A 25,843-nucleotide genomic window follows, 5' to 3' on the forward strand; every position below is an offset into this window, starting at 1 on the left:
CACCCCGCACTTCTGTTCAAACACACCCCATTCATCCGTTCACACATGAGGTCAATCTAGTCCAGCATTCTGTGAGCATTCCAGTGCTCACCAGAAATGTGGGAACCACAGTTGCCTCTTGGAAGCCCAAAGTGGGGAAGGCTACAGGTAATCGTTGCTTCCTAGCAACTGGTACGGCACAGCATGGAGATTCCCTGAGCTATCATGATGACCATTGATCGAGCAATTCTCCTCTCTGAAATCACCCCTAAATGCCCCTTTTAAAGTCTTCCAACCCAGTGGCCATCACCACGTCTTATCACCCTGAATTCCGTAAGTAGATTATGTGTTGCGTGAAGAAGGATCTCCATTTTGTCCGTTCTGAATTCCTTGCTCAGTGATTTCCTTGTGCATTGTTCAGCCTTCCCCAACCCGGTATCCTCCAGATGTGTTGCACTGCAGCTCCCCAAATCCCCAGCCAACACATCTGGAGAGCATCAGGTTGGAGAAGGCTGCCATAGTTATTCGTAACTTGCTCTTCCTCTTGAAGGTTTGTCTGTGGCAGAGCTTGCACTATCCTTTTTATCCCATTGCTTCTGTTCTCCCCAAGCTGTCTTTGGAAGCTGTTTATAGCTGCCTCCGGAATTTACGCCTTCTGTGCTTTGCCTTTTTGCCATGGTTTCTGCCTCCAGAGCTGTCCATTCAGCACCTCTCACGGGCACGGAATTGAGATTTCTGTAAAGTAGCCGGAGCTGAGATGGGTGATCAGGTTTCAGGGTGGGTTAAATGCTAAACAAAGCTGCCTTGTTGCACTCCTCGCATTGCTCATTCTTCTCCGTTACAAGCTGAATAAATGAACACAAGCCTTAGAACTGTGTGGTACCAGCTCTCGGATGTGAGGAGTGGGCAAAGGTACTTTGGGTTCCTATTCCGATCTGAAACAGTTCCTTCTGTGGGTGGCTTTCTCCACCACCCCTCACAGCTGAAGAAAACAAATAGAGGCCATTGTTAAAACCTCATGGCTCCCACCACAGTTTGGGGGTTGGTTTGGAAACCGGGGGACTTAACCTTTTCTTTTTCTGAAAAAAATGTTATAAAGTTAGCTTGCTTTCCGTGTTTTGCAGAAGCTTTCCTTTGCTTTAAGTTGTGCTAGCTGAGAATGATGGGAGTTGCACCCCCAACGCACCCAGAGGGCTCCCGGTTGAGGAAGAGTGACTTAGATGAACCTCCTGTGGATGCAGCAATTGGCAGTGGAGTTTTGTCCAAGGGAGTAGATACCTTCAGGGAAGAGGTCATGAGCTGCTCAAGGCCCCCTGGGCTCAGGAGGGCAGGAGGTGGCTCACTCCTGCTCAAGCTGGAACTTGACCTAGTCTTCCCCAAAGAGAGAGGTGAAAGACCATCTGTATGGACACCTCGAAGAACCTAAATTTATGTTAAGCCCATATGTTCTCTCCCCCACCCCTTAATCATGAAGGCTTGAAATTTGGGCTGTTTCTACATCTGCCTTTTTCCCCCGGGATCGTCCCGGGATCATCCCTGCGCATGCAAATGACACACAGGAGATCCCAGGAGCAGGCAGGGAAGATCCCTCCATTTTCCTGGGATAATCCTTAGGTGTAGAAAGGGCTTTGCATAACAGTAGAGAGAGAGGTCTTTCCCACAATTCTATGGAAGCAACTAGGTTCTCTGATGAAAACACGGCTGTTCCAAATATTCTCCACCGGCGATTTTTTTTTTTTAAATTCCAAACCTAGTGATTTCGATGGGGCGCAATTTTTTCTCCCCAAAATTCTTAGCTTTGCAATATTCACCTTCCTTCTGATCCTGCTCAGCATCACAATTTCCTTTGGCTGCTGCTTCTGCTGCTGCTTTTGTACCATTCCACCCACCCACCTTTCGCCACTGCTTCCATTTCGCCAATGTTTTCCCCCACTGCGCTACTTCTTGGATTATCCACATGGCTGCTCTCGCGCGGACAGAAATGGCATAATGAACTAGATAACACAGTACTACTACATAACCAGTCAGGTTGGTTTCAAGATGACATCACTTACAGTAAGTGGGAGACAATTTAAACAAATAAGCGAACATTTTTACAAGGCCTGCTGGGGAATCATCAAAAGTGTGGGCTTGGGTTGTTCTTCAGCATTGCTGAAAACGTTCAGGAAAAACAATTAATAGTTGGTTTTCAGCCCTATTTAGAAGCTTCACACGTCATGCTGTACAGCAGGGCGATAGCGCTGCAGGCTCCCAGACTACCAATATTAATGATAATTTTATTTTTAACACACTTTAATTCTCACAGTGGGGTTGTTGGTGTTACTTAAAGGGTGTGTTTGCTTCCGTTTCAAAACTTTTAAAGCTTGGGGTGGTGATTTTAATGCGTAAACATGATTATGAGAAATCTTCTAAGTTAATTACACTGGAATAAAATAGCTCTAGGATGCTATTCTGAGCTGGCTGGCTGGTTGACTGCCTGGCTAGCCGGCCGGCCAGCCATCTCAGAATCACCTTCCTCCCTTTACAGCTCCCTGGTGTCTTTTATGCTGTGCATTTGACCGATGCTTTTAAATGTTCTTTTCCTCGCTGCTTGCCTACTTCCACCTGACCAAATTTATGCATTTGATCTTTTCCAGGGCATCCCCATTTCATTAGAAATCTCACTCTACCAGCATGCTGAATAAAGTAAAGCATTGTTATATCTCTCTTGCATGCATTTATAAGGAATTGCCACAATATCTTCAGTAATTCAACATCTTCCAGCTTATCCAAGTGGCAGAATAGTTCAAAGTCTTCAAAGTCTTTTTGTTCAAGGCAAGCTAGCTAGTTGCAGCATCTGGCCCAGTGCCTGTAACAGAATGCAATTCTTTCCTAATGTTGAGGTGTATATGGAATAGCTGTTCTTTAATTTTAAATGGACCGGTTCTAGTTGAATTTGGGTTTTGTGTCTGTTTTTTGCAAGCTTTTGAGCAGGATGTAGGCCTGGTTTAATGGGAGGTCATCAAAGGAAAATTAAATTGTGTTCAGTATAGGAAGGTATGAAATGATGTACGCTCAGACAAAGGTGTTCTAACTTCACATATACATTGATGGGGGTTACCCAGGAAGGATTACATTGAAATATCTCGATTCATTGTCAGCAGCTGGGAATTATTAGGAATGGGATTGCCAACATTATAATGCCTTTCTATAAATTTATAGCATTGCCAATACTTTGGGTGTATTCAATGTTAGTCTAATTTAAGTCTCATTCATTTCAATGAGTCTACTCGTAACCCAATGTCCCATCTAATTGCCTGATTCCAAAAGGATGTGCCATGCAGAAAAGAGCAATCAAAACAATTGAGGATTTGTTCCATTGGATAGAAGATGAAAATATCCTGGGGGAAGAACAAGCTGGTTTTAGGAAGGGCAGATCAACTTTTGACCATTGTTTAGTCCTAAACCATCTGGCAGAAAAATATATGAATTCTTGTTTGTTGCTTTTATAGATCTTAAATCTGCCTTTGATACAATATCAAGAGAAAGACTATGGACTAAGTTACAACATTCTAGCATAGACAAAACATTGTTGCACCTTATTAAATGTTTATATCAACGCACCACGCTCCGAGTAAGGTGTGGTTTGGAGGGTAACCTGACAAAACCTATTTTAGCCAACAAGGGGGTCCGCCAGGGTTGTATATTAGCCCCTACATTGTTCAACCTCTATCTAAATGATTTGATGGGGAACTGCTTAGCATCTGACTTGCATACACCCAAACTGGCAGAGACCAAGGTCCCTTTATTGTTGTATGCAGATGATGCTGTTTTAATGGCATTGTCCAAAATAGGCCTTAAACGCTTACTTCGAGTTTTTATGACTTACTGTAAGGATAATCTACTCACAGTTAACTTCAGTAAAACAGAAATTATGGTATTTTCCAGGCGTAGAACAACAAACAAGTTGTTAATAGAGGGACAGCACATAGAGCAAGTTAAGAAGTATAGATATCTGCGCGTTGTGTTTTCCTCCACACTTTCCTGGGCTACCCATAGGCAGTCTGCAGTTCAAGCTGCCCAGAATATCAGTAAGGCAATTTTTTGGTTTTTTTATATCAAGGGGGGACAATTTATTCCTGCTGCCCTACAAGTATTGAAGGCTAAAATTCTGGCCCAGTTGTTGTACACTATCCCAATATGGATCCAGGGATTTAATACAACTGCCGAGAGTGTTCTGTCAAACTTCTTGCACTCACTTTTTGGAATGCCGAGGTGTGTGCCATCTGCTGCACTGCGCCTGGAGGCTGGCCTAGCATCTATAGAAGGAAGGGCTTGGTCCCTTGCCTTTCGATATTGGCTAAAGGTTGTATATGCCAATTCATCCCAAAGCTATCTTTATCTTTTGCAAAGGGATGTTTTTACCAGTTCATGGTATAAAGGTTTTACTGTCAAATTGCGCATATTAGGTCTATCGATGGATTTTCTACATACGCAAGATTACTCTGTGGCAAAATCCATAATAGAACAACGGATTAAAGATATAGATTTTCAATATGCTATGACAAAGGCACGCAGATCCTGCTCTCCAATACACTCTGGTCTAATTTTTGAATTTCCCAGATATAGATATCTGGGCTATTTGACCATCCCCAAGTACCGACATGCTTTTACAAGGGCTAGATTTAACTGCCTTACTTCTGCAATCTTGGAAGGGCGTTATCAGGGCATCCCATATGAGGACCGCTTGTGTCCCTGTGGTGACAAAGCAGTCGAAACACTAGACCATGTTTTTTCCCCAATGTAGCTTCCACAGGGAGGAGAGAAATAGATTTCTTGGTCCTCTTATGAGAAAATGCTCTGGAAGGACACCCAAACAGTATTTGGAATATTTTCTGGCAGGTACAAACAAGTTAACAACAGTGTTAGTGGCTGAGTTCCTCCTCTCCATACAAAGGAATCGCAAATTGATCTTATCTTAATTGTAACTTCTATCCCATGCTGCTGTTGCTTATCTTTTGTACCAGGTGTTCTAACTATGCCTATATATTTTAAATATTTGTATGTTTTAAATAACTCTTTTAGCCTGTTCGTATAATGAACAAATGACTGATTTTATGGTTTTAAATTAATGATTGTTGGTATAGTTTCTTTTGGGTCTGTGACCACATAATAAAATGTATGTATGTATGTATGTAACTCCGTGCTCAGGGTGAAAGAGATTTGACGCTCCTGCCTTCAATGGTCAGGGGCCAGAATATTTCATGTGCTAGTGGTCTTCAACCAGACCCATGACCCACCTCGGATTCCCAACCTGCAGCATGGGACCCACTTTCCCAATTTTACTAACTATGCCTATATATTTTAAATATGTGTATGTTTTAAATAACTCTTTTAGCCTGTTCGTATAATGAACAAATGACTGTGATTTTATGGTTTTAAATTAATGATTGTTGGTATTGTTTCTATTGGGTCTGTGACCGCATAATAAAAATCTAATCTAAAAATCTAAACACTTCTTTAAATGGATGTAGAGAAGATTGGCAGTTTTACTTGCTCAAGTAGGGTGACCATATGGAAAGGAGGACAGGGCTCCTGTATCTTTAACAGTTGTATTGAAAAGGGAATTTCAGCAGGCGTCATTTGTATATATGGAGAACCTGGTGAAATTCCCTCTTCATCACAACAGTTAAAGCTGCAGGTGCCCTGCCCTCTTTTAAATCTGGTCACAGTATAGCTGCAGTATAGCTCCTGCAGCTTTAACTGTTGTGAAGAAGAGGAAATTTCACCAGGGGAAATTTCACAAATGAAATTTCACAAATTTCACAAATGGAAAACGTCAGAGTGCCAGGTTTTCCTACATATTCCTGAACCTGCCGTTGATCAGCTGTTCAGTAGGCAGGAAAAGGCAGGGGGAAGGCAAAGGGGCAGAGGGCAGAGAAATAGTGTGGTTGGAGTCTAGGAGGGGAGAGAAATAGTGATACTAGAGGCTGGGAGTTGAGAGAAAAAGCAAGATAAAGGGCTGAGTGGGAGGGAAAGAGCAATGCTAGGGTAGGGTGACCATATGAAAAGGAGGACTGGGCTCCTGTATCTTTAACAGTGGCATAGAAAAGGGAATTTCAGCGGGTGTCATTTGTATATATGTGGAGCCTGGTGAAATTCCCTCTTCATCACCACAGTTAAAGCTGCAGGAGCTATACTAGAGTGACCAGACTTAAAAGAGGGCAGGGCACCTGCAGCTTTAACTGGTGTGATGAAGAGGGAATTTCACCAGGTTCCCCATATATACAAATGGCACCTGCTGAAATTCCCTTTTCAATACAACTGTTAAAGATACAGGAACCTTGTCCTCCTTTTCATAGGGTCACCCTAGGCTAGGGGCCAGGAAGGAAGAGAAAGAAGAAGGCGGGAGATGGGGAGAGAAATAGAGAAGGAAGAGGTTGGGGCAGAGAAATTGCAAGGCTGGGAGTGGAGAGAGAGAGAGAGAAGGGGGAAAGGTCTTAGTGTTTGGAAGAAGATTGGGGGGGGGGCAGGAAGTAATTCTTTCCATTTCTCCCCCCTCTCAGCATTGCACTCTCCCCCACCACTTCTAGAGGAGCCAGGTCTCCACAGCATCCACTATGTGACTAGTCACATCCTTCATGGGAGCCATTTTGTGGTGGTGCCTGCAGCTCAAATTCCCAAATGCACCCATGAGTCCAAAAAGGTTAAGGAACCCTGGTCTACACTATAGATGTCCCTTTGTGATGAAAGACAAACACACACACACACATCCATTAATTAAAACTGAATCCTACATTGCAGACTGGAGTTAAAAGGTGAATTCCCAGACTGAAATGACTGAAAATTGCCAATTTAAATAATAGCAATGTGAATTTTCTATTTTTTAAGTGTATGTTGTGGATGAAGTTGTGTTGGGAGGGTGTTGTTGTTGTTGTTGTTTTTACCCCTTTCAAATTTGAAAATTGGCAGTTTTGTGTATTACTTGCACAGTTTCTGCTTCTCAAACATATCTATATAAGAAAGAAGAACTAAATGCAAGAAGTAGAAAATAGTGATTTTCAGAAGAGCGGGGCGGGCAGGGATTCATTCAAACGGATTCTGGCTAGGATTCTGAATCGTTTTTTGCCATTCAGAATATACAACCTCTCTTTTGAATGCACATATAACCACTGCCCTTGCTGTACTCCAAATAGGCAGTCATAGTATAATCCTTGCAAGAGCTTGTTCTCCAAGGTCTCTCCACTCTGGTCAAGTGACAGCATAAAACGGTGAATGTTTAGCTTCAGTTCTCTTTGTCTTGACAAACACACACACACACACACACACACACACACACAAGTGCTGCTCAGATGAAAATAGATGCTCATGTGCTAAGTGAAAGAGTAGTTTATCATGGATGGGTAAATGGCACAAGGAAGCCACTTCAAGGTGGTGGTGGGTTTGTCTGATGACCAATGCATTCATTTCAGGATATGGGAAAGCTTTTGCCATTAAAGGACACAATTCGGAGCCACATTCCCCTGCCCAAGCCCTGTTGAAGAGCACAAAAATGTTCTCTGGCAGTTCCCATTCATTACAGTGGATCTTGTGCAGGTTAGCATCCTGTTGGATTGTGCCCAATATCTATATTTCCCTTTGGCAGAGAGCATCATCACACAGGGGGAAACCGCTAGGGTGACCATAGGAAAAGGAGGACAGGGCTCCTGTATCTTTAACTGTAATGTAGAAAAGGGAATTTCAGCAGGTGTCAATGGAAGAGGGTGAAATTCTCTCTTCATCAACACAGTTAAAGCTGCAGGAGCCCTGCCCTCTTTTGTATCTGGCCACTCTACTATAGCTAGTGTAGCTTTAACTGTTGTGATGAAGAGGGAATTTCACCCACTTCAATTGACACCTGCTGCAATTCCCTTTTCTACGTTCCTGTTAATGATACAGGAGCCCTGTCCTCCTTTTCATATGGTCACCCTAGGAAACCGCGTTTGCTAACCATTGCTTCTCCGCCCGCGTGTTTGTCCCTCATTACTCCCTCTTTCGAAAGAGGACGTAAACAACTTACAACGTGGCCCATTCAGTGAGCCATTTTGATCCCGCTGCTTCTCCTGCACACAGCAGGAGCTAACGGCAACTTCCGTCTTTAAAAATAAGTTGGACTTACTGGGGTGGGTTATTTTGATGTGCGAAGAAGGCTAGAAGGGACAGGAGGTGTGCAGGAGGCAGATGACGTCATGAGAGGGACCGGCGAAAACCTGTGAGTGCCCAGTAACGAGCGTGCAATAAAACACTCGTTTGATGGAGCTCATCGTTCTCCCTGCAGTGGTAAACCTGTGTTTGGCTGTCGCACTTCTAACTTGAGTTGGGAAACTCAAATGATTCCAACACCTATCAGATTTCCCTTCTCCCTGACATCTATTTGTTCTCTTCATGGAGATTTCTTTTCTTTTTGTATAGAGACGGGTTCAGTTGTGTGAGCTGCCACCTGCATTCTGGAGTGGTACAGCCCAACATAAGTTGACCGAGAACTTAGTCCATGGAAGAGATACATGTACAGTTCAAAACTTGAAACCAGTGTCACACATCTAATTTCCTGTAATATAACCTTCAAGATAACACCATCAGAGTTTGTTATGCTAACATTGTGATAATGGATATGTCCAAAATGGGTACAAAGCAGCAGCTCCGAGAAATCTCCGCTTATCAGGGGTCTCATAGGACTTTGGAAGCTGCCTCATTCCAAATTAGAACATTGGTCCATCTCGTTCAGTATTGTCTATATTGGCTTCCCCAATGTGGTGCCCTTTACATCTTTTGAACTACCAACTCCCATCATCCCCAGCCAGCAGGGTCAATGGTCAAGGATGATTAGAGCCGTGGTAGAAAACATCTGTAGGTGCCCAACACCAGGTTGGGAAAGGCTAGTCGGTGTCTACACTAAGTGACAGCTATTCTCCAGGATTTCAGACTGATGCTTGGGATTGAAACTGGGATGATCTGCATGCAAAGTATGTTCTCTATCCTTCCTCCTTGCCTTTTCCAAGAGGAGACAGTAACATCTGATTCAGGCTGTCCCCCATTTATTTGAAGCAAGGTGAAGCGTTTGCATGGGATGAGGTGGATTTGGGGTGCTATTAAGGGTGGCAGAGTGTGTGGGAGGCAAACAACTGGCCCTTCCTGGATGTAAATTCTGTTGAAATGAATTTTGCAGGAAATCTTCCCAGTGGTTTGTGACCTATGATGATTAATCTTTGTGAGGGCCATTTTGGCTTTCCCACCTCAGGCACTGGACTCCCTTGGACCAGCCCTGGTTGCACCTTCTAAAGCAGGAATTCCCAGACAGTGTTGCAGGACAAAAGGGTGTCCTACTACCTCCAGTACCAGAGACAGTAAGCCTGTATACACCAGTTGCTGGGGAACATGGATGGGAGGGTGCTGTTGCACTGTGTCCTGCTTGCGGTTGACAGCAGGTTGGCCACTCTGGGAACGGAGTGCTGGACTAGATGGACTCTTGGTCTGATCTAAGAGTCAGGGCAGCCCGTTTACTAACAGGGACTGGCCAGCGAGATCACATTACGCCAGTCCTTTTACAACTTCATTGGCTGCCAGTCCAGGTCTGGGCCCGATTCAAAGTGCTGGTATTGACATTTAAAGCCCTAAACGGTTATTTGAAGAAACTCCTCCTCCCATATGTACTTGCCTGGACCTTAAGATCATCTACAGGGGCCCTTCTTCGTGAGCCCCTGCCAAAGGAAGTGAGGCAAGTGGCTACTAGAAGGAGGGCTTTCTCCGCTGTGGCACCCCGGTTGTGGAACGAGCTCCCCAGAGAAGTCCGCCTGGCGCCTACACTGTACTGCTTTCGTCGCCAGCTGAAGACCTTTTTATTCTCTCAGTATTTTAACACTTGATTTTAACTTAAATTTAAATTTTACTGTTCTAACTCTGTATTTTAATCTTATATCAATTTTGTTGCATGGTTTTATCCTGGTTGTGCTTTTTATACTGTATTTTGTAATTGTGCTTTTAACATGTTGGTTGTTTTAGTATGGTTTTAACTTTTGTGGACTGCCCAGAGAGCTTCGGCTATTGGGCAGTATAAAAATGTAATAAATAAATAAATAAAAATAAATCTAGCAGGGCTCTTCTTACGTTCTTAAGCATGCTGCAGGAATTGGACGCTCCTTTGAAACCAAAATACTCGTGCATAGAGGAGGAACATAGGGAAATGCTTCCTACCAGGCCCGTAAGAGGCATTTCGTCCATTCTGCTCAATATTATCTAGTCTGCCTGACAGCAGCTCTCCAGGCCAAGGTCTTCCCCATCACCTTTTACCTGCTTCTTTGAATGGGAGATGCCAGAGATTGAATCAGGGACTTGCTGCATGCAGAGCAGGTGCCCTGCGGCTGAACTTGCCCCATCAGCCAACCTGTGCAAGCAACACTGCTCTGGCCTTGACTCCTTCCCATCAGTCTCCACCAAGGATGGGTTGTTCTACCCTCTCTCTGCATAAAATGGACTAGTTCAAATTATAATTTGCCCACTGGGTCTGAGCCTCGGTCTCTTGCTCTCCAGTTCCTGCCTTGTTTTGGGCAAACCATTGTTTTGGCTGTTATTTCCAAATCAACAAGCAATGCTTTGCGCTTACTCTCCATGACAGAATTTGAAACCTGGGTTTGCAGTGGGTTTGCTCTGGGAGAGAAATATTTTGTTCTCCTCCACCCCTGTGAATGAACATGCACAGGCACCCGCCCACCCGTACACACACACACATTCTTGTGCCATTCACATTTTTTACGGATCTAATCAAAGACGTTGCAGAAGAAACAAGTTACCCATAGACCCCTTGTAGAAAATACAGACTTCCCAGCTCTTGAGTCCTTGGACATCAAGCATGTGAGGAACAGGATGAAATAATAGCTTTGTGCAACACAAAGGACAATCCATCAGAAAAACCCGTCTTCTCTTATATACAATGTGCAGCATCAAGGAAGGCGAAGCCATTTATGACGCTGGATGAAAGAGCAGAGCCTGTTACTAATCCCTCAGCGCATTTTGTGTATTTAAAGGCATTTACTTTACATAGAAGCCCTTTACAAATTCAAACTATTTTTTTCCTCCCTTCATTTCAATTAAGCAGGCTGGAAAAATTACTTTTATGATTGTCTCTCAGTCCCTCTTCAGTTCAGAAGGAGGGATCTAACTTCTTTATTGTCTCTCTCTGTTCTTTATGAAGGGCTTCGTGGATTATATCATCAAATTAAATCAAGCCCATTAGTGTGTAACTTTTGCAATATCACAGTAATAGCCTGTGCCTCAGGCAGTACTTGGTGGGGTTTGTGTCTCTCTGTGTGTTTGTCCGTATTTGCCAGTGGGGTTTTATGCGTGCGTGCGTGCGTGTCTGTGCGTTTGCCAGTGTCCCATGTTGCATGGAGCTGGTACATTTCTTCCATTAATAGAAAAGAGCATAAAAATCACATAATCATTAATATTGCAGAATCATTAGAGCTGATAAAAGGAACGGCGAGCTCTGGCTTTGGCGATGTTGTTTTCCATGGTCAGTGCCTTTTGTAAACATGCTACAGTAGCGTCGGCTTTTTCTTTTCTTTTCTTTTCCTTTCTTCTTTTTTTTTTTTGGAACAAGTTTGTAGATTGGGAAGCGGGGGAGGAGGTTCCACTCCATCAATTTTAGGCTCCCTTCAGAGTGTGTTGGTTAGGTAATCATTCTTCAAAACTGTTGGGCTGTCTCCCCGCTAGCTGACGGGAGGCAGCAAGGTTTTCTGTGTCCATACAGGCCTTGGAGTGACAAGTTATAGCAAGAATTAGGGGAATGGAGCCTGAATCAGCCTCTGAATTTCAGCTGCCACCCGTGATCACTCCTTTATTACTCAGTTGGATGAGAAACCTGAGCTACAAGTTGGGGTGGTTGCCCTCATTCTACTGATAGTACGGGGCTAGGCAGTAGGCAGGCCAACTATTCCAGAATTATTGCAGGGGCAGAAGAGGAAGTTAAAAATACCTTTTCTCATTCTGTTGGTGGCATTTGTGTTTGCCTTGTGGCAATCAGGTTCTTTTGCACCCCGGCAACTAAACTAGATGAGAAGTTCATTGAGTGGATCCTTACATGTCAGAGATCAGTTATCATGTTGGCACATGTTCCTGTTTTGCTCCATATGTTGCTGTATGTTCTCTCTCCTTCCATATTTTTCTTTCTGTTTGTGGAGTTGTATGTTTTGTGATTTTTGCTTCACCTTGATGTCCCATGTACCTTTCCAACCTTCAGTTCACCACTTCTTTTACAACTAGGGTAATCACTGGGTCCATAGTTTGGAGTTTATTGCAGGAGATCCAGTAGTAGCTTTGAGCATTCTGGGGGTTAACGGTGGGCCACAGGCAGCCATGTACACAGGAGTCAGTGCAAAAGCAGGATTGGGACTGGAGCTGAATAAACAGGCAGATGTACAGGAGGGTCATTATGGAGACAGCCTGTTGCAAGCTGTTTTGCTCACTGTGCAGTGGCATTTTTTGCTAGCCTGCCACAGACATGCTACAAGGAGTTGCAACTAACCCTAGTTCCCTGATGCACATGCAGTGGAGAATGTGTGCTGTCTCATGCACATGACATTTTACAGATATATCTTTAAAATATAACATGTGCGGCAGCTCCAGCAATGACCGAATTCCCTTCACAATGATGGCATCGGCTGTATCTTCCCCTGTTTTTTATGTGATCTTGCATTCTTGTGTAAGCTGACAAGTTTGTAGCTGTGCAATAAAAGTATGCGCTGCGTGTGTATGAAGTCAGCAATCTGCTGACTAGTTCAAAACTGTCAAATGCTTTAACCAAGTAATAGAATAAAACAGCAGGCCTTAAAACAAGAAGTCATTTTCCAAAAAAAAAAAAGTAGGACCGATCTGGAAGGCTTGAGGGAAATGCCAGCATTCTGCAGAACGTAGTTCACCAAAATGATTTGCACTTGTATTAAAGGAAAGGAAAGGAACCCCTCGTGCAAGCACTTGAGTCATTGCTGACTCCTAGAGGGACGCCTGCTTTCGCTGACCTTTTCTTGGCAGACTTTGTAGCGGGGTTTGCCATTGCCTTCCCCAATATTAAAACCTTTGCCTAAATTCCATTTATTATGTTTGTATCCCAGATTTTCTTTAGAAAGCTCAGTGCAGCCAGCTCCCTGCTAGATTCCCCTTAGGCTTGCTGACCTCATCCATATTTATTCTTGCATTTATAGCCCGCCTTTTTTTTTCCACCAAGGAACCCAAGGCGGCATACATAATCCTCCTCCTCTCCATTTTATCCTCACAACAATAACCCTGTGAGGTAGGTTAGGCTGAGAGTCTATGACTTGGCCAAAGTCATCCAGTGGGTTTCTGTGGCCGAGTGGGGACTAGAACCTGGATCTCCTGACTACAGCATTATGCATTCTCACCAGTGGGCCTTAGTGTCTTTGAGTGGAGGTGCTCTCATCACGCAGGAGGAGAGTCGTGACCACATGTGAAGAGTGCTTAGTCTACATGGTGGCTTCTTTGGAGTGTGCCATTGTATCCTTAGGATACAATTTGTAGACCTTAGGATACAATTTGACATAGAGACCGCATATCCAATGCCACTGTATGCATGCAGCACCACTATATTTCCAAAGCTGAGATTGAGAAGTAGTGATTTATGCAACACAATGGTAACGACAACAGACAAACAAAAAGGGGGGATTAATATCATGAAACATATCAATATACATTTATCATTAACATCTCCCTTGATATAGGGAAAAGAAAAAGAAAAAGGGGGGAGGGAAGTTATGGGGGCTGGGGGGAGGATTAACCTTTCTATTTCAAATATAAGCAGTCCATATTTCTAAATAAGCATCCATACAACTTTGACAGTTGTAGGAGATACGTTCAAATGTAGCAAGAGCAGTAATACCTTCAGTCTGTTGAGTGATAGGGAGTGGGCGTTTTTCCTTTCAGGCTTGGAGTATAGTCTCTTTGCAACTGTAAAGGCTCTCAGTATCCACTTTTGCTGTCCATCTGTTAATCCCCACATCACAGGGATGTAATTTAAAACTGCATGTACATCCCCTATTATCACAGATTTTTCAAGAACAAAATGTATACGTGCAATGACTTCCAAACGTAAAGAAGCCTCTCCAAGACATGCCCTCGTCATATGCCTCAATGAGACATTGTCCTCATTATATAGGGTGACCATATGAAAAAGAGGACAGGGCTCTTGTATCTTTAACAGTTGAATAGAAAAGAGGATTTCAGCAGGTATCATTTGTATGCATGCAGGACCTGGTGAAATTCCATCACAACAGTTGAAGCTGCAGGAGCCCTGCCATCTTGACCAGATACAAAAGAAGGTAGGACTCCTGCAGCTTTAACTGTTGTGATGAAGAGGGAATTTCACCAGGTGCTGCATGCATACTAATGACACCTGCTGAAATTCTCTTTTCTATACAACTATTAAAGATACAGGAGCCCTGTCCTCCTTTTCATACGGTTACCCTACATTATATGCCAGCATCAAGCAGAGGGTCCATCCAATCCAGACCAAGAATCCATCTAATCCAGCACTCTGTTCACACAGTGGCCACATGGAAAACCCACAAGCAGGACACTGGTGCAGCAGCACCCTCCTGCCCATGTTCCACATCAACTGATGTACATAGGCTTGCTGCCTCAGATACTGGAGGTAGCACATAGCCATCAGGACTAGTAGACATTGATCGCCTTCTCCTCCAGGAATTTTTCCAACTCCCTTTTTTGTTGTTGTTCATTCGTTCAGTCGCTTCCGAATCTTCGTGACTTCATGGACCAGCCCACTCCCTTTTAAAGCCATCCAAATTGGTGACCGTCACTGCATCTTGTGGTAGCAAATTCCATAGGTTAACTATGCACTGTGTGAAGAAGACCTTCTCACACCAATAAGCTTCATGGGATTACCCTGAGTTCTAGTATTATGAGAGAGGGAGAAAAATGTCTTCTTATCCACATTGTCCACACCATGCATAATTTTGTACACTTCTTCTTAGCAAGCCTCTGTGGTGCCTGATATACACGAAACATCATTTTTTGTTGAATCAGCCTCAATTTTAAATCTACAGAAATAGTATATATGGAAGCTAAGGCAACTTTCCATTGATTAAACTGTACAGAGCATTCCAAATCCTTATTCCATTCATCTGTGACCTTCTAAACATCTATTTTACTACTTTATAAAATATTTTTATAGACAGTTATTGTAGGCTTAGCTGTCTGAAAGGAACCAATTAATGCTTCCAACCACTATCTTTTCAAATCTGACATTTAATAGTAATGACTTAATCAAATCTCCATAGTAAGTCCACTGAGCTGGGATTTGCACCATCATGGAACCATGGAGTTGGGGGTGGGGGTGGTTTGTAGGTCATCAAGTCCAACCCCCTACTCAGCATAGGAAAGTCAGAGCTAGACCATCCCCAGTGGATGGCTCTCCAGCCTCTACTTGAAGATCTCCAGTGAGGGGAGAGCCCAGATCACTCCCCTAGGTAATTGGTTCCATTGTCAAATTTCTCTTGCCATCAAGAAGTTTCTCCTGTTGTTCAACCAAAATCTACTCTCTTGTAACTTAAAAGATCTAGTCCTGCCCTCTGAGGCAGCAGAGAACAGGTATTTGCCGTCTTCTATGTCCCAACCTTTCAGGTATTTGAAAAGCACTGTCACGTCTCCCCTAGATCTTCTCTTCTTTAGGCTAAATATACCCAGTTCGTTCGACCATAGGACTTGTTTTCTCACCTTCTTCCTTGAACTCTCAGAACATGCTCCAATTTGTCTACATCCTTCTTAAAGTGCTTTGCCCCAGAACTGTACACAGTACTCCAGATCAGCTTTCCTGGCTGACTGGAGGATGCTGGAAGTTGTAGTCAAACTCATTGCAAGGGCACCAGGTTAGGGACAGTTGCTCTAGATGAAGGGTCCTTCCAGATGAGACTTTCATTGAGCAGTTGCCCTGCCTCATTCATGGACTTTTAGGGGGGGATTCAGGTGAAGACACCTTCCATTTGTAACCCTCCCCGTGACTTCTTCCACCTCTTTTCTTAACATGCACACACACACAATTAAGAAGGGAAGATGGAATAGTTTGATTAGTAATGTGAGGTCCGCCTGGTACAGAATTCTTACTTTTGGCAACTTGGTAACGTTGGTTCTCTTAAATGCAGCCTCACGTTGCTGGATCTCATTGATCAGCTTCAGGGCTGGGCAGGGCCTCGCTGTGCATCAGAAAAACTGCAATATTTAGAACAGACTTCCAGAGATTCTGACCCATCAAGCCAAACCCGGCCCTCGAGCCTCATAGCCTGGCCTGGCAGGGGCTCCACAACCCCTCTGCATTTCAAGACAGGCAGCAAAAATAGGAGGTCAAAGGATGGTGATTCTACTCCGTGGGCTACAAGCTGTAGAGCTCAGGACAGGGCATTGAATTGTGCTTAGTCTGCATATACGCTGTTGCCCCCTGCTGGAGAAGTCACAGTAACGGCCGGATCCCTGCTCAAGAGGGAGCCAAACTCTGTTAGCGAAGCCAGCAGCGCTGTTCTTTGACACTGGCTCTTTTTGGACACCCGACGTGTTTGTTTAGAACCCTGCTGTTGCCAGCTGATGTCACCTCTTACATTTATATCGGCGCTCAAAACCTATGAGTCACTTCTCACTGCAAATGTGCATTCGATGTCTGACGGAACAAATGGTGGCCGTTATGAGAGCCATCTGAGCTTGCGTGTCAACTGTCTCAGCAAGAGAATGGTCCCCTGCTCTTCGTAGGCAGCTGTGGAGAAAGATGTGCTTTGTCCAGGAAGGGCCTGGAGAAAACTGGGGCTGTGTTTGGACATCACACGAAACCAGAGGTGCAGAAACTCAGGGTCAGAGGCCAAATCCAGCCTTCAGGGGATGCTCAGGTGGCAGCATCCCTTTCCCCTGGACTTATGCCCGTTCCCATGATCACCAATCTTGGGGGGTTTACTTGCCTTTTATGCAGGTCTTTCCCTGTGCTAAAAGGCTGGGATGCTTCCTGTCCTCTCCTAAGGCTTAGTTACTGGCAACAAGAGTTTTAAGCTAAAATACGCTGGTATTTTTTGGTATTTTGGCTATGTCCCTTTGCCTTTAGCCATACCCCACCACTGGAATGCACCTTATTCAGCAAATAAATATCTCTTTGCACCTCAAGAGAGTTTAAACCCTAGGAACTTTCCTCTAGGCTAACACTTGGCTAAACTAAACGAGACAATTGTCCTTTCAACAAAAGGGGACGCCTTTTCCCAAAGCTCCCTTTAACTTCAAGGAGGATTCCTCTGAAGAAGCCTTTGGCGAGAAGCAAGCCGAGCCAATCGCCTCTCGCCTTATTTTAGCTCCGCCCATTTGAGTCCGCGGCAGACTCTAGGATCAGCCCTTCTCTGAAGTTCCTTTGCCCTTTGAAGATTGCTGATTTCCCACAGACTATGAATTGTTGATGTTTTCACTGTTAAGATCCTGCAAAGGTTCATCCTCAGCTGGTGAAGAGCCTGGGATAATCGCCTCCCCCACTTTCTGTGTAGGCTGGAACGTTTCTGGCCCTGTTTCTTCTGCTTCAGAATCTGATTCCGATTGATAGCCTGAAACTCCTTCCCCCACCCTAAGGGGAACAGGCCTGGTCACAACAGCACCTCCTCCCCCCACCCCCCCGCAAGGTTCCTCTGAGGGAATTCAGACCTCAGGCTGAAAGAGGTTCAGTACCGTTGCATTAAACCCCTGTGATGTGAACAAGCCCTGGTGAATCTCGAGCTGGTGCTGTCCTCCCCTCCAGCATTCCTGCTTTTACTCAACCCAAGTTTAGCATTTTTGTCTGAACTCTAAACCATGGTCAGTGTTAACTTTGGTTTGCTTAAACAAGCCAGCTTCGTAACCCATGGTCAACTTTGTATGCTGTATTTGTAATGGTTTTAATCTTTGTAAACAGCCAAGAGAGTTGTGTCTGGGGAACAGTGTGGAAATAATAATGGAATCATCATCATCAGACCCTTCACCCTTTTCCAGGAAGCCATCAGCTTAACTCCTGGGCTCTTGGAAAGGAAAGGAACCTCTCGTGCAAGCACTTGAGTCATTACTGACTCCTAGAGGGACGCCTGCTTTCGCTGACCCTTTCTTGGCAGACTTTGTAGTGGGGTGGTTTGCTATTGCCTTCCCCAGTCCCCCAGCTAGCTGGGTGCTCATTTTACCGACCTCGGAAGAATGGAAGGCTGAGTCGACCTGAGCCGGCTGCCTGAGAACTAGCTTCCACTGGGATCGAACTCAGGCCGTGGGGAGAGTTTCGGCTGCAGTAACTGCTGCTTACCACTCTGCGCCACACGAGGCCTGGGCTTAGCCCCAACCAAAACAAAGCTGAATTATTTGTACCTCCCATTCATCTCACGTTACCCTTGCCTCTCCCATTAGGCATTACTCTCTGTTGCCTCCCTTTCCCATCTAATTCTCCTGCTGTTGCCATTTGAGTTACAAGTTTCTTAGGGCAGGAATCTGCACTCTTTGTTTATGATACTATGTAAAAGTGCTTTGCATATTGGTGGTACTGTATATAATAATAATAATAATAATAATAATAATAATAATAATAATAATAATAATAATAGGAGAATGGATAATATCAATACTAAATTCCATATTTAACCATTGGTAGCAGTTTGTTTAAAGCCACCCACATATGCACATGTGTGCGCTCTCACGAACACATCCCACAAAGGGAAGTGGAAAAAAAGATCCATTCAAGTTGTTCTGTTTTCTGCTGATACAGGAGGACTCCGGGGAGCAACAGTGGTGGATGCCTTAGATACTTTGTATGTCATGGAGCTGCAGGAAGAATTCCAAGAAGCCAAAGATTGGGTGGAGAAGAGCTTTGACTTGAATGTGGTGAGTCAATCTTTGAATATGCTTCTCTGTGCTGCAGTTACTGTCTGCTGTGTTTTGAACCCTGATCTTTTGGCCTTGGGTTCCCACCCACATCCACACAGCCTGTAGAAACAAGCTGAGAATGGGGAAAGTGTCCGGTTGCGTGGGGAGGCAAAGAGCCAAAAATATTAAAGAAAAAAGTTGTCCTTGATTCTTCTTGTTACTCTTGTGCCATATACCTTGATCACCAGATAAGGCTTTTGTGGAAGATAAAACCCAATCAATGCCTATTTTTGTAAACCGCCCAGAGAGCTTCGGCTATGGGGCAGTATATAAATTTAATAAATAAATAAATATTTCTTTGCCATTTGCCCCTAAAGTGTCACTTCTTTTTATTTCCAATGCCTGCTTTTTCTCCATTCTTTTGATAGTTTGAACACCGCACACACACCCATGTGCAGGTATCTGAAGCTTAAGCATTGACCTAACATTTTTCATTTGCAGTACAATGATAAGTATGCTGCCATTTTTATTACATTGGGCATCATAACAACCTTGTAAGTCAATCCGTTATTATTAGCACTGAACAGAGAAACGTTGAGTCTGGGAAGGGGCAGTTTTGCCCAAGCCCACAGAATGAGGCCATAGTAGAGGAGGGATTTGAACTCAAGACTCCCGGATCTAAACCTGAAAAGTTTTGGAGTCAAATCACTATCTCTCAAGCGTCAGGATAAAGTCAGATATCCCCAGGTGGCTGTGTGGAACACACTCACGGCAGATGTTTCTTTAGACTTTGTGAATCCCTGCCCCAGCTTTTTTCAAAAATTGTGAAATGTTTCACCTACAGAGGACTTCAAAATCCCTTTAAATTTGTCACTTGATCACAGCGGCCACCCTATGGGCACATCCAGCAGCCATAAGTGTGTTTCTGAATCTCCTGCTTCAGATAATCCCCATTTGAAAATGAAGCTTAACGTAACTAGGCATAATCCAGTACAGTCTTCTAATGAACCACTTGTAATAATGCAAGATAATTGAATATATGTAACACTTTAAACTAAGACTCCTTGGTTTTTCCAGTTGGGGGGTGGGGAACTGGCTTTCCAGAACTGTGAAAAATAGCAGCAGAGTTCCCCTGTTGCAGCAAGGCTGGCTTGTTAGCGGAAATCTCTGTGTTCTCAGGCAGAACGCCAGTCACTAGAGTATGATAATGGGAGAGGGCTATTGCACTCACGTCCTACTTGTGGACTTCCTGGAGACGTTGTTGGCCGCTGTAGGAAATAAGATGCTGGACTAGAATGGCTTTAGGAAGCTACCATACTGAATCAGACCATTTAGTCCAGTATTGGTGGCACTGGCTGGCAGCAGCTCTGCAGGGTTTTAGGGAAGTTTTTTTCCAGCCCTACCTGGAGATGCTGGGGGGTTGAACTTGGGAACTCCTGCATCCAACACAGGTGCCCTAACACCGAGCCATGGCAAGTCTCGTGCACTTGCATATGTGGATATATAAAAAATATCTATCCAATCCCTTTATCCCAAAGATAAGATCTCCAGGGCAGCTTTGCAGCCAGAGTCAATGGCAGTAAAAACAATACAAAGTCACTTATTGCAAACAAAAAGTGCAGCGACAAAATCATTCGGCTAAGTGCAGAAGCTCAAGCCTAATTCAATTGAAACACTTTCTTCCCCTTGTATATCTCAGATGCTTTAAATTTCAAAAGGTATTGCTAATTTATTTATTCATTTATTAGTGTGTATCCATTCAGTTCCATTCAGTTTAAAAGCACACCCAATGTTTTTACCTTTTCAGTGGGAAGCAGTGTGGGGTGGGGTCAACTATATTTACAGAACAAGGTATTCTGAAGTCCAGGTGCTACTGCCTTTCGTGTATACTACGGATGTCCGGATTGTGCAGTATCGTTCCTTCCAGCATCCGTTCACAGATGGATTTGGTTCTCCTCCCCCTCCCATTATACTGAAAAATACGCAGATAATTTTGTAAGAAAGCTCGCAACATTTTACATCATTTATGTTAGTGCATAACTTTTAGCGTATTGTCCCACATCCCATTCGAATTTTCCCTGTATATATTTTCCAGCATGGCATACGTCTCAGCAGAAATGTGCATATTTTCCTGTGAATGAATTTGCGTGAATTTCAGAAAAGCAAATAAATAAATAAATAACCGGAAGTCTGCAGACTCCGCACAGCCTGGGGAGGCCAGTCCACAGCTGGTTTTGCAGGTCGGATTCTTAGAAATCCAAACTCATTTTAGTTCGTCTCGAAGATTCCGGCATACTTACTGTGTACCCCCTCGTGTGGCCTCCATTGGGAGAAGAGCAAAGACCAGGGCCTCCCCTGGTGATCCCAGTACATAGCTAGGCTAATATGGAAGGAGATGGGCAGTCTTCCCCTACCTGGTGCTCCCCAGATGTTTGGACTGCAGTTCCCATCAGCTCCAGCCATCAAGGCATGCGTTGGTGTGGCATGGGGTTCCTATTTATTTATTTATTTATTTATTTATTTATTGCACTAGCCAGAGCTCTCTGGGCGGTTTACAGAAATTCTAAAATTGAGATAAAAACAAGTATACAAAATTTAAAAATTTAAAACACAGAACATACACACATAAAGCATTAAAAACCGTTAAAAAAATGAAACATGTGGGTGATTAAGATGTGCTGCCATATGCCTTTCTCCAGGAAAGGATGTAAATAACATAAGAAGAGTCCTGCTGTTTCAGAACAAAGGTCCATCTAGTCCAGTATTCTGTTCCTACTCATTCACATTCACATTCACATTCACACACACACACACACACACACACAGAGTCACTTTCTTCTCCCTGTATTCCACCACCCAAATCAGGCTGGTAAAACAGGATATTCTGTCCCTGCCTTACCATGTCCTCCAAGGTCAGTATCGAAGCCTATTAGATTAGCAAAGCAGGGACAGAGCGTTAGCTTGGGTCTCTCTCTTTTCCCCACCCACCTTTGCTTCTCAGCTGTTTCGTAATCAGCTGAGCAATGGGGGTGTGGTGGGATGGGAAGAGAGGCATTGTGGGCTTGGAACTGTCCTGTGGGTCAGAGGTTCACCACCCCCACCCCACTCTGTGGCTTTCTTCCTAGTCTCTTTGCAGTCCCCATCTTCGCATCAGAGCTTAGTGATGAAACACAGGCTGATAGACCTCCGGTCCCTGTTTTAAGAACTGCTGTCGGCTCAAATCTTATATATCCCGAGACAGTGCTGAACTTCTAATTCCAGAGAGGCATCATAGTTGTTGTAGCAAGGCTGGTGTTTCCCCTGCAGCAAGAGCAGCAACAGAGGCTGCCTCTCCTTTGAAAAGCACTGTATTGAAAGAAGTGACCATCACTGGCTTGCAAACGGACAGCCCCATCTAATAAATTTGGTGGAGTGCTTTGTGCTTGGTATCAGATCGATAGGCCAAGAGACAAAATAAGAGAGTGATAATTGATCCATGTTTTCACAAAAGCTCTTCCTCCCACCCCATCCGCCCCCACAGATCAATCTGTGAATGCGAGAATGAACCTTGGAGAGAGACAGATCACAGGATGTAATGCGGAAGAGACCAAATCTGCATTAAATACATTTTATTTTTATTTTTTTAGTACAGTCAGTTGTGATGGAACACAGCAAACCGGTACGGAGGAGAAACGTTTGGAAAATAAAGGATGCGCAGGATATTGTTTTTAAATATTTATAATATTTATAATATTATAAAATTATTTATAATATTATAAAATTATTATAATATTATAAAAATATTTATAATATTATAAATATTATAATCTCGCGATTATAAAATCGTGAGATCGTCTCCCTCCAACCCCCTTGTCTAGCCATGGCCAAAGTTTCTTTGAGCAGAGATAAAATTAACAAGTTCAGAATGCTGTTATCCTGAAGGGAGGAAACGTCAGGCCTTTGAAAGCCCTGTGAAGTTCTCTACCCCAGAGCCCAGGATTGTGAAGCAGACACGTATGTGTGTGCATGAGAGAGGGCCGTGGGATAGAATATGACCTGGGCTCCAATCCCTGCTCAGCTATAAAAAAAACCTGTGTGACCTGCAATCACAGGGCTGTTGGGAAGATAAGGGGTGGGGACCGTGTATGGCGCTCTGAGCACCTTGGAGGAAAGGGCTGAATAGAAGTGTGTGTGTGTGATATATCCTGTATGCAATGTGAGAACAGCAGCTTGGCCCTTCCTGCAGGTCGGTGCTTGTTGCTTGCTTCTACTGTTTTCCCTTTTCTCTTTTTCTAATGGTGCCTCTTACTTATCGCCGAAATAGCTGTTCCACCTGCAGGGTTTGTGTGTGTGTGTGTGTGTGTGTTCGTAAGGAGCTGATATTTATTCAGAAAGCAAAACTGAATTGGCATGCAGGATAAGGCTTCAGGAACGAATTTTTGAAAGGGACAATTTGACTGCAATTGCTTTGACATTTCACTGATCTGGAGCTGGATTATTATAGATCATAACTAGCTCCAGGTAAAGGGCTATCTGAAAGATTCAGCCTACCACGTCAGTGGATGCCCATAAAAAGAAAGGGTTGTGGGGTGAATGTGACACAGTCCTCCTCTCTGTCTCTTGCTTGTCTAAAGACGTTTACTTGGAAACGTCCCATTGATTTCAGTGGAATTACCTTCCGAGTAAGCATGGTCAGGATGAAGGGTGTTATGGTTACCCATAATGTGCTTTTAATGGAATGGATGTGTGAGTTCTTCTTCAAACAATGCAAAGAAGCACAGAGACCGGGATAAATACTTCACCGTACTCCCTGTTTTTCTCCCATCCTGCCCTTCTCATAACACTCAGAATCTCAGTAGGTGGCATCGAGCAAGTGACTGCTGGCCACATGGTCTCATCTGTGAATTGTATAGGAATTAGGGAAGGCACGTAAAGAACGTTTGCTTGTTAAAAGTGCTGAATAATAATAAAAAACTATGAATGGGGGGCAGTTCACACATGGCCCTGGCATGTAGGTTATGCACACCGGAACATAGAAGCAAATCATGGATATTATTATTTATTTATTTATTTATTTATTACCTGCCTCTCCAATTGGATCAAGGTGAGGAATAACAACAAGCATACAATACATAAAATACTGATTAACAACATGGTATACCCTGTTTAAAAACATCCTAAAAGCATCCTAAAAACATACTAAAATATCCTAAAATTCTACCGGATAGGCCTACCGGAAGAGATCAGTCTTGATAGCTTTCTTGAATGCTAAAAGACTGTCAAGCTGATGAGTCTCCTCCGGCAGGCTATGCATGTTTTCCCCCACTGCACGTAGTATCTTGAATCATGGATCAAGGCACGTGTGTGTGTAAATCCCTACCTGAAATGCGCCCACCTATCCGGCTGTCATTTTTGGGAGGTGATGCAAGGTAGAGCCTGTACAGGAATTTGCACACGTGGGCCCCAACTTGCACCCGAAGCACAGTGGGGGAGGATGAACAAGCCCAAGGCTCCTTCCTGCACCCCATCACCTATGTGCTGGTGCATCCTAAGGCCAAAGGTGGATGATACAGGGAACATGTGACGGCCATCGCAAAAGCAGCCCTCTAGATCTCCTCTCTTATCCCCATGTTAACGGTTGAACACGTGGCACGATGTTGTTGTGTGAAGAATTTCTCTGCCCTTCAAGCAGTGGCCAATGGAAAGTTAGAGAGGCAGGCAAATGCTCAAGCTTACGATTTTCACGTCATGAGATTTACTAGATGATGCTGAAAGAGAAATGCAGGCCTTCTGCTCTTGGTGGCAGCCCCACCTATTCTACAGCCCCTATTAGTTTTGTCATAAGGAATGTCATTTTGTGGGTATTGAGAGCGCCGTTCCATGCCATTTTTCAGTTGTGTACTGTCTGGTCTTACTGTTCACAATTTGGTTAACACATAATCTGAAACTATCCTGCCTTGTTCTCCGCAGAATGGTGAAGCTTCCTTGTTCGAAGTGAACATCCGCTACGTCGGAGGGCTTCTGGCTGCTTTTTATCTAACCGGCGAAGAGGTTTGTTCTACCATGTTTGCACCTTTCCACATATGGAGTATATTTCTGCACGAAAGGAAAGCTACACGCATGCACATGCTCCGCCCTGCAAACCTCGCCCACCAGGCCCTTCAAAATCAACAAGCTTAAAACTTCCTTAGGAATATTGAAATGTTGAGGATGCCTGTTAATTAAGTCTCACATAATTACTTTGCCCGGCTCATCTGTATGGATGTTTCCTCCTGTGCACCATTTCTCCTAGACAGCTCTTCAGTTTGGTACATTGGTCCCTGCTGAGAGGCCATTTGCCACTATCTTGGCCTTGCGTTCAGAACTTGTTAATTTCCTGATGTTGGAGAGACGAGCTTTCATGGGCCCCACAAGATCACATAAGAGTTGCAGTGGGGTAAACTGTCATTTTCAGGAGCAGCTTTCAGCTTTATTGCCAGAAAGCCTTCATGAGTGTTCAGGCAGTGGGACAAAGGGCCTGAGCCCCTCTGATTTTGCATTCCACGGGGTTCCTCCACCATCCCAGGGAAGAAGGCACCACACACCTGGCCCATGAAGCCCCTCAGGTCTCACCAGCAGCACCACCACTATTTCCAAAGGTCACGGGTGGGGAACTGGAGGCCCAGTCCAGCCCTTTGGGATTTCCCAGATGGCCACACCCGTTTCCCTGATCCACCAATCTCAGACCTTGGAGCGCCTCTCCTAAGACTAGGGTGACCATATCAAAAGGAGGACAAGGCTCCTGTGTCTTTAACAGTTGCACAGAAAAGGGAATTTGTATGCATGTAATATCTGGTGAAATTCCCTCTTCATTACAACTGTTAAAGCTGCAGGAGCCCTGCCCGCTTTTGTATCCTGTCACTCTAGTATAGCTCTGGCAGCTTTAACGGTTGTGATGAAGAGGGAATTTCACCAGGTGCTGCATGCCTACAGAGGACACCTGCTGAAATTCCTTTTTCTATAC

General features: G+C 44.1%; 1 protein-coding gene across 1 annotated transcript in view; it reads left to right on the forward strand.

Annotated features, from left to right (window-relative positions):
• MAN1C1 (mannosidase alpha class 1C member 1) overlaps positions 1 to 25,843 on the forward strand; it is a 166,223-nt gene that overhangs the window by 100,146 nt on the left and 40,234 nt on the right. Inside the window, exons 3-4 of the mRNA XM_063140325.1 lie at positions 18,764 to 18,879; positions 24,811 to 24,891. Of these exons, the coding sequence (XP_062996395.1) occupies positions 18,764 to 18,879; positions 24,811 to 24,891 (197 nt within the window). The remainder of the gene's footprint in view (positions 1 to 18,763; positions 18,880 to 24,810; positions 24,892 to 25,843) is intronic.

The sequence above is a fragment of the Elgaria multicarinata genome, chromosome 13, assembly GCF_023053635.1.
Source record: "Elgaria multicarinata webbii isolate HBS135686 ecotype San Diego chromosome 13, rElgMul1.1.pri, whole genome shotgun sequence".
Taxonomy (NCBI): Eukaryota; Metazoa; Chordata; class Lepidosauria; order Squamata; family Anguidae; genus Elgaria; species Elgaria multicarinata.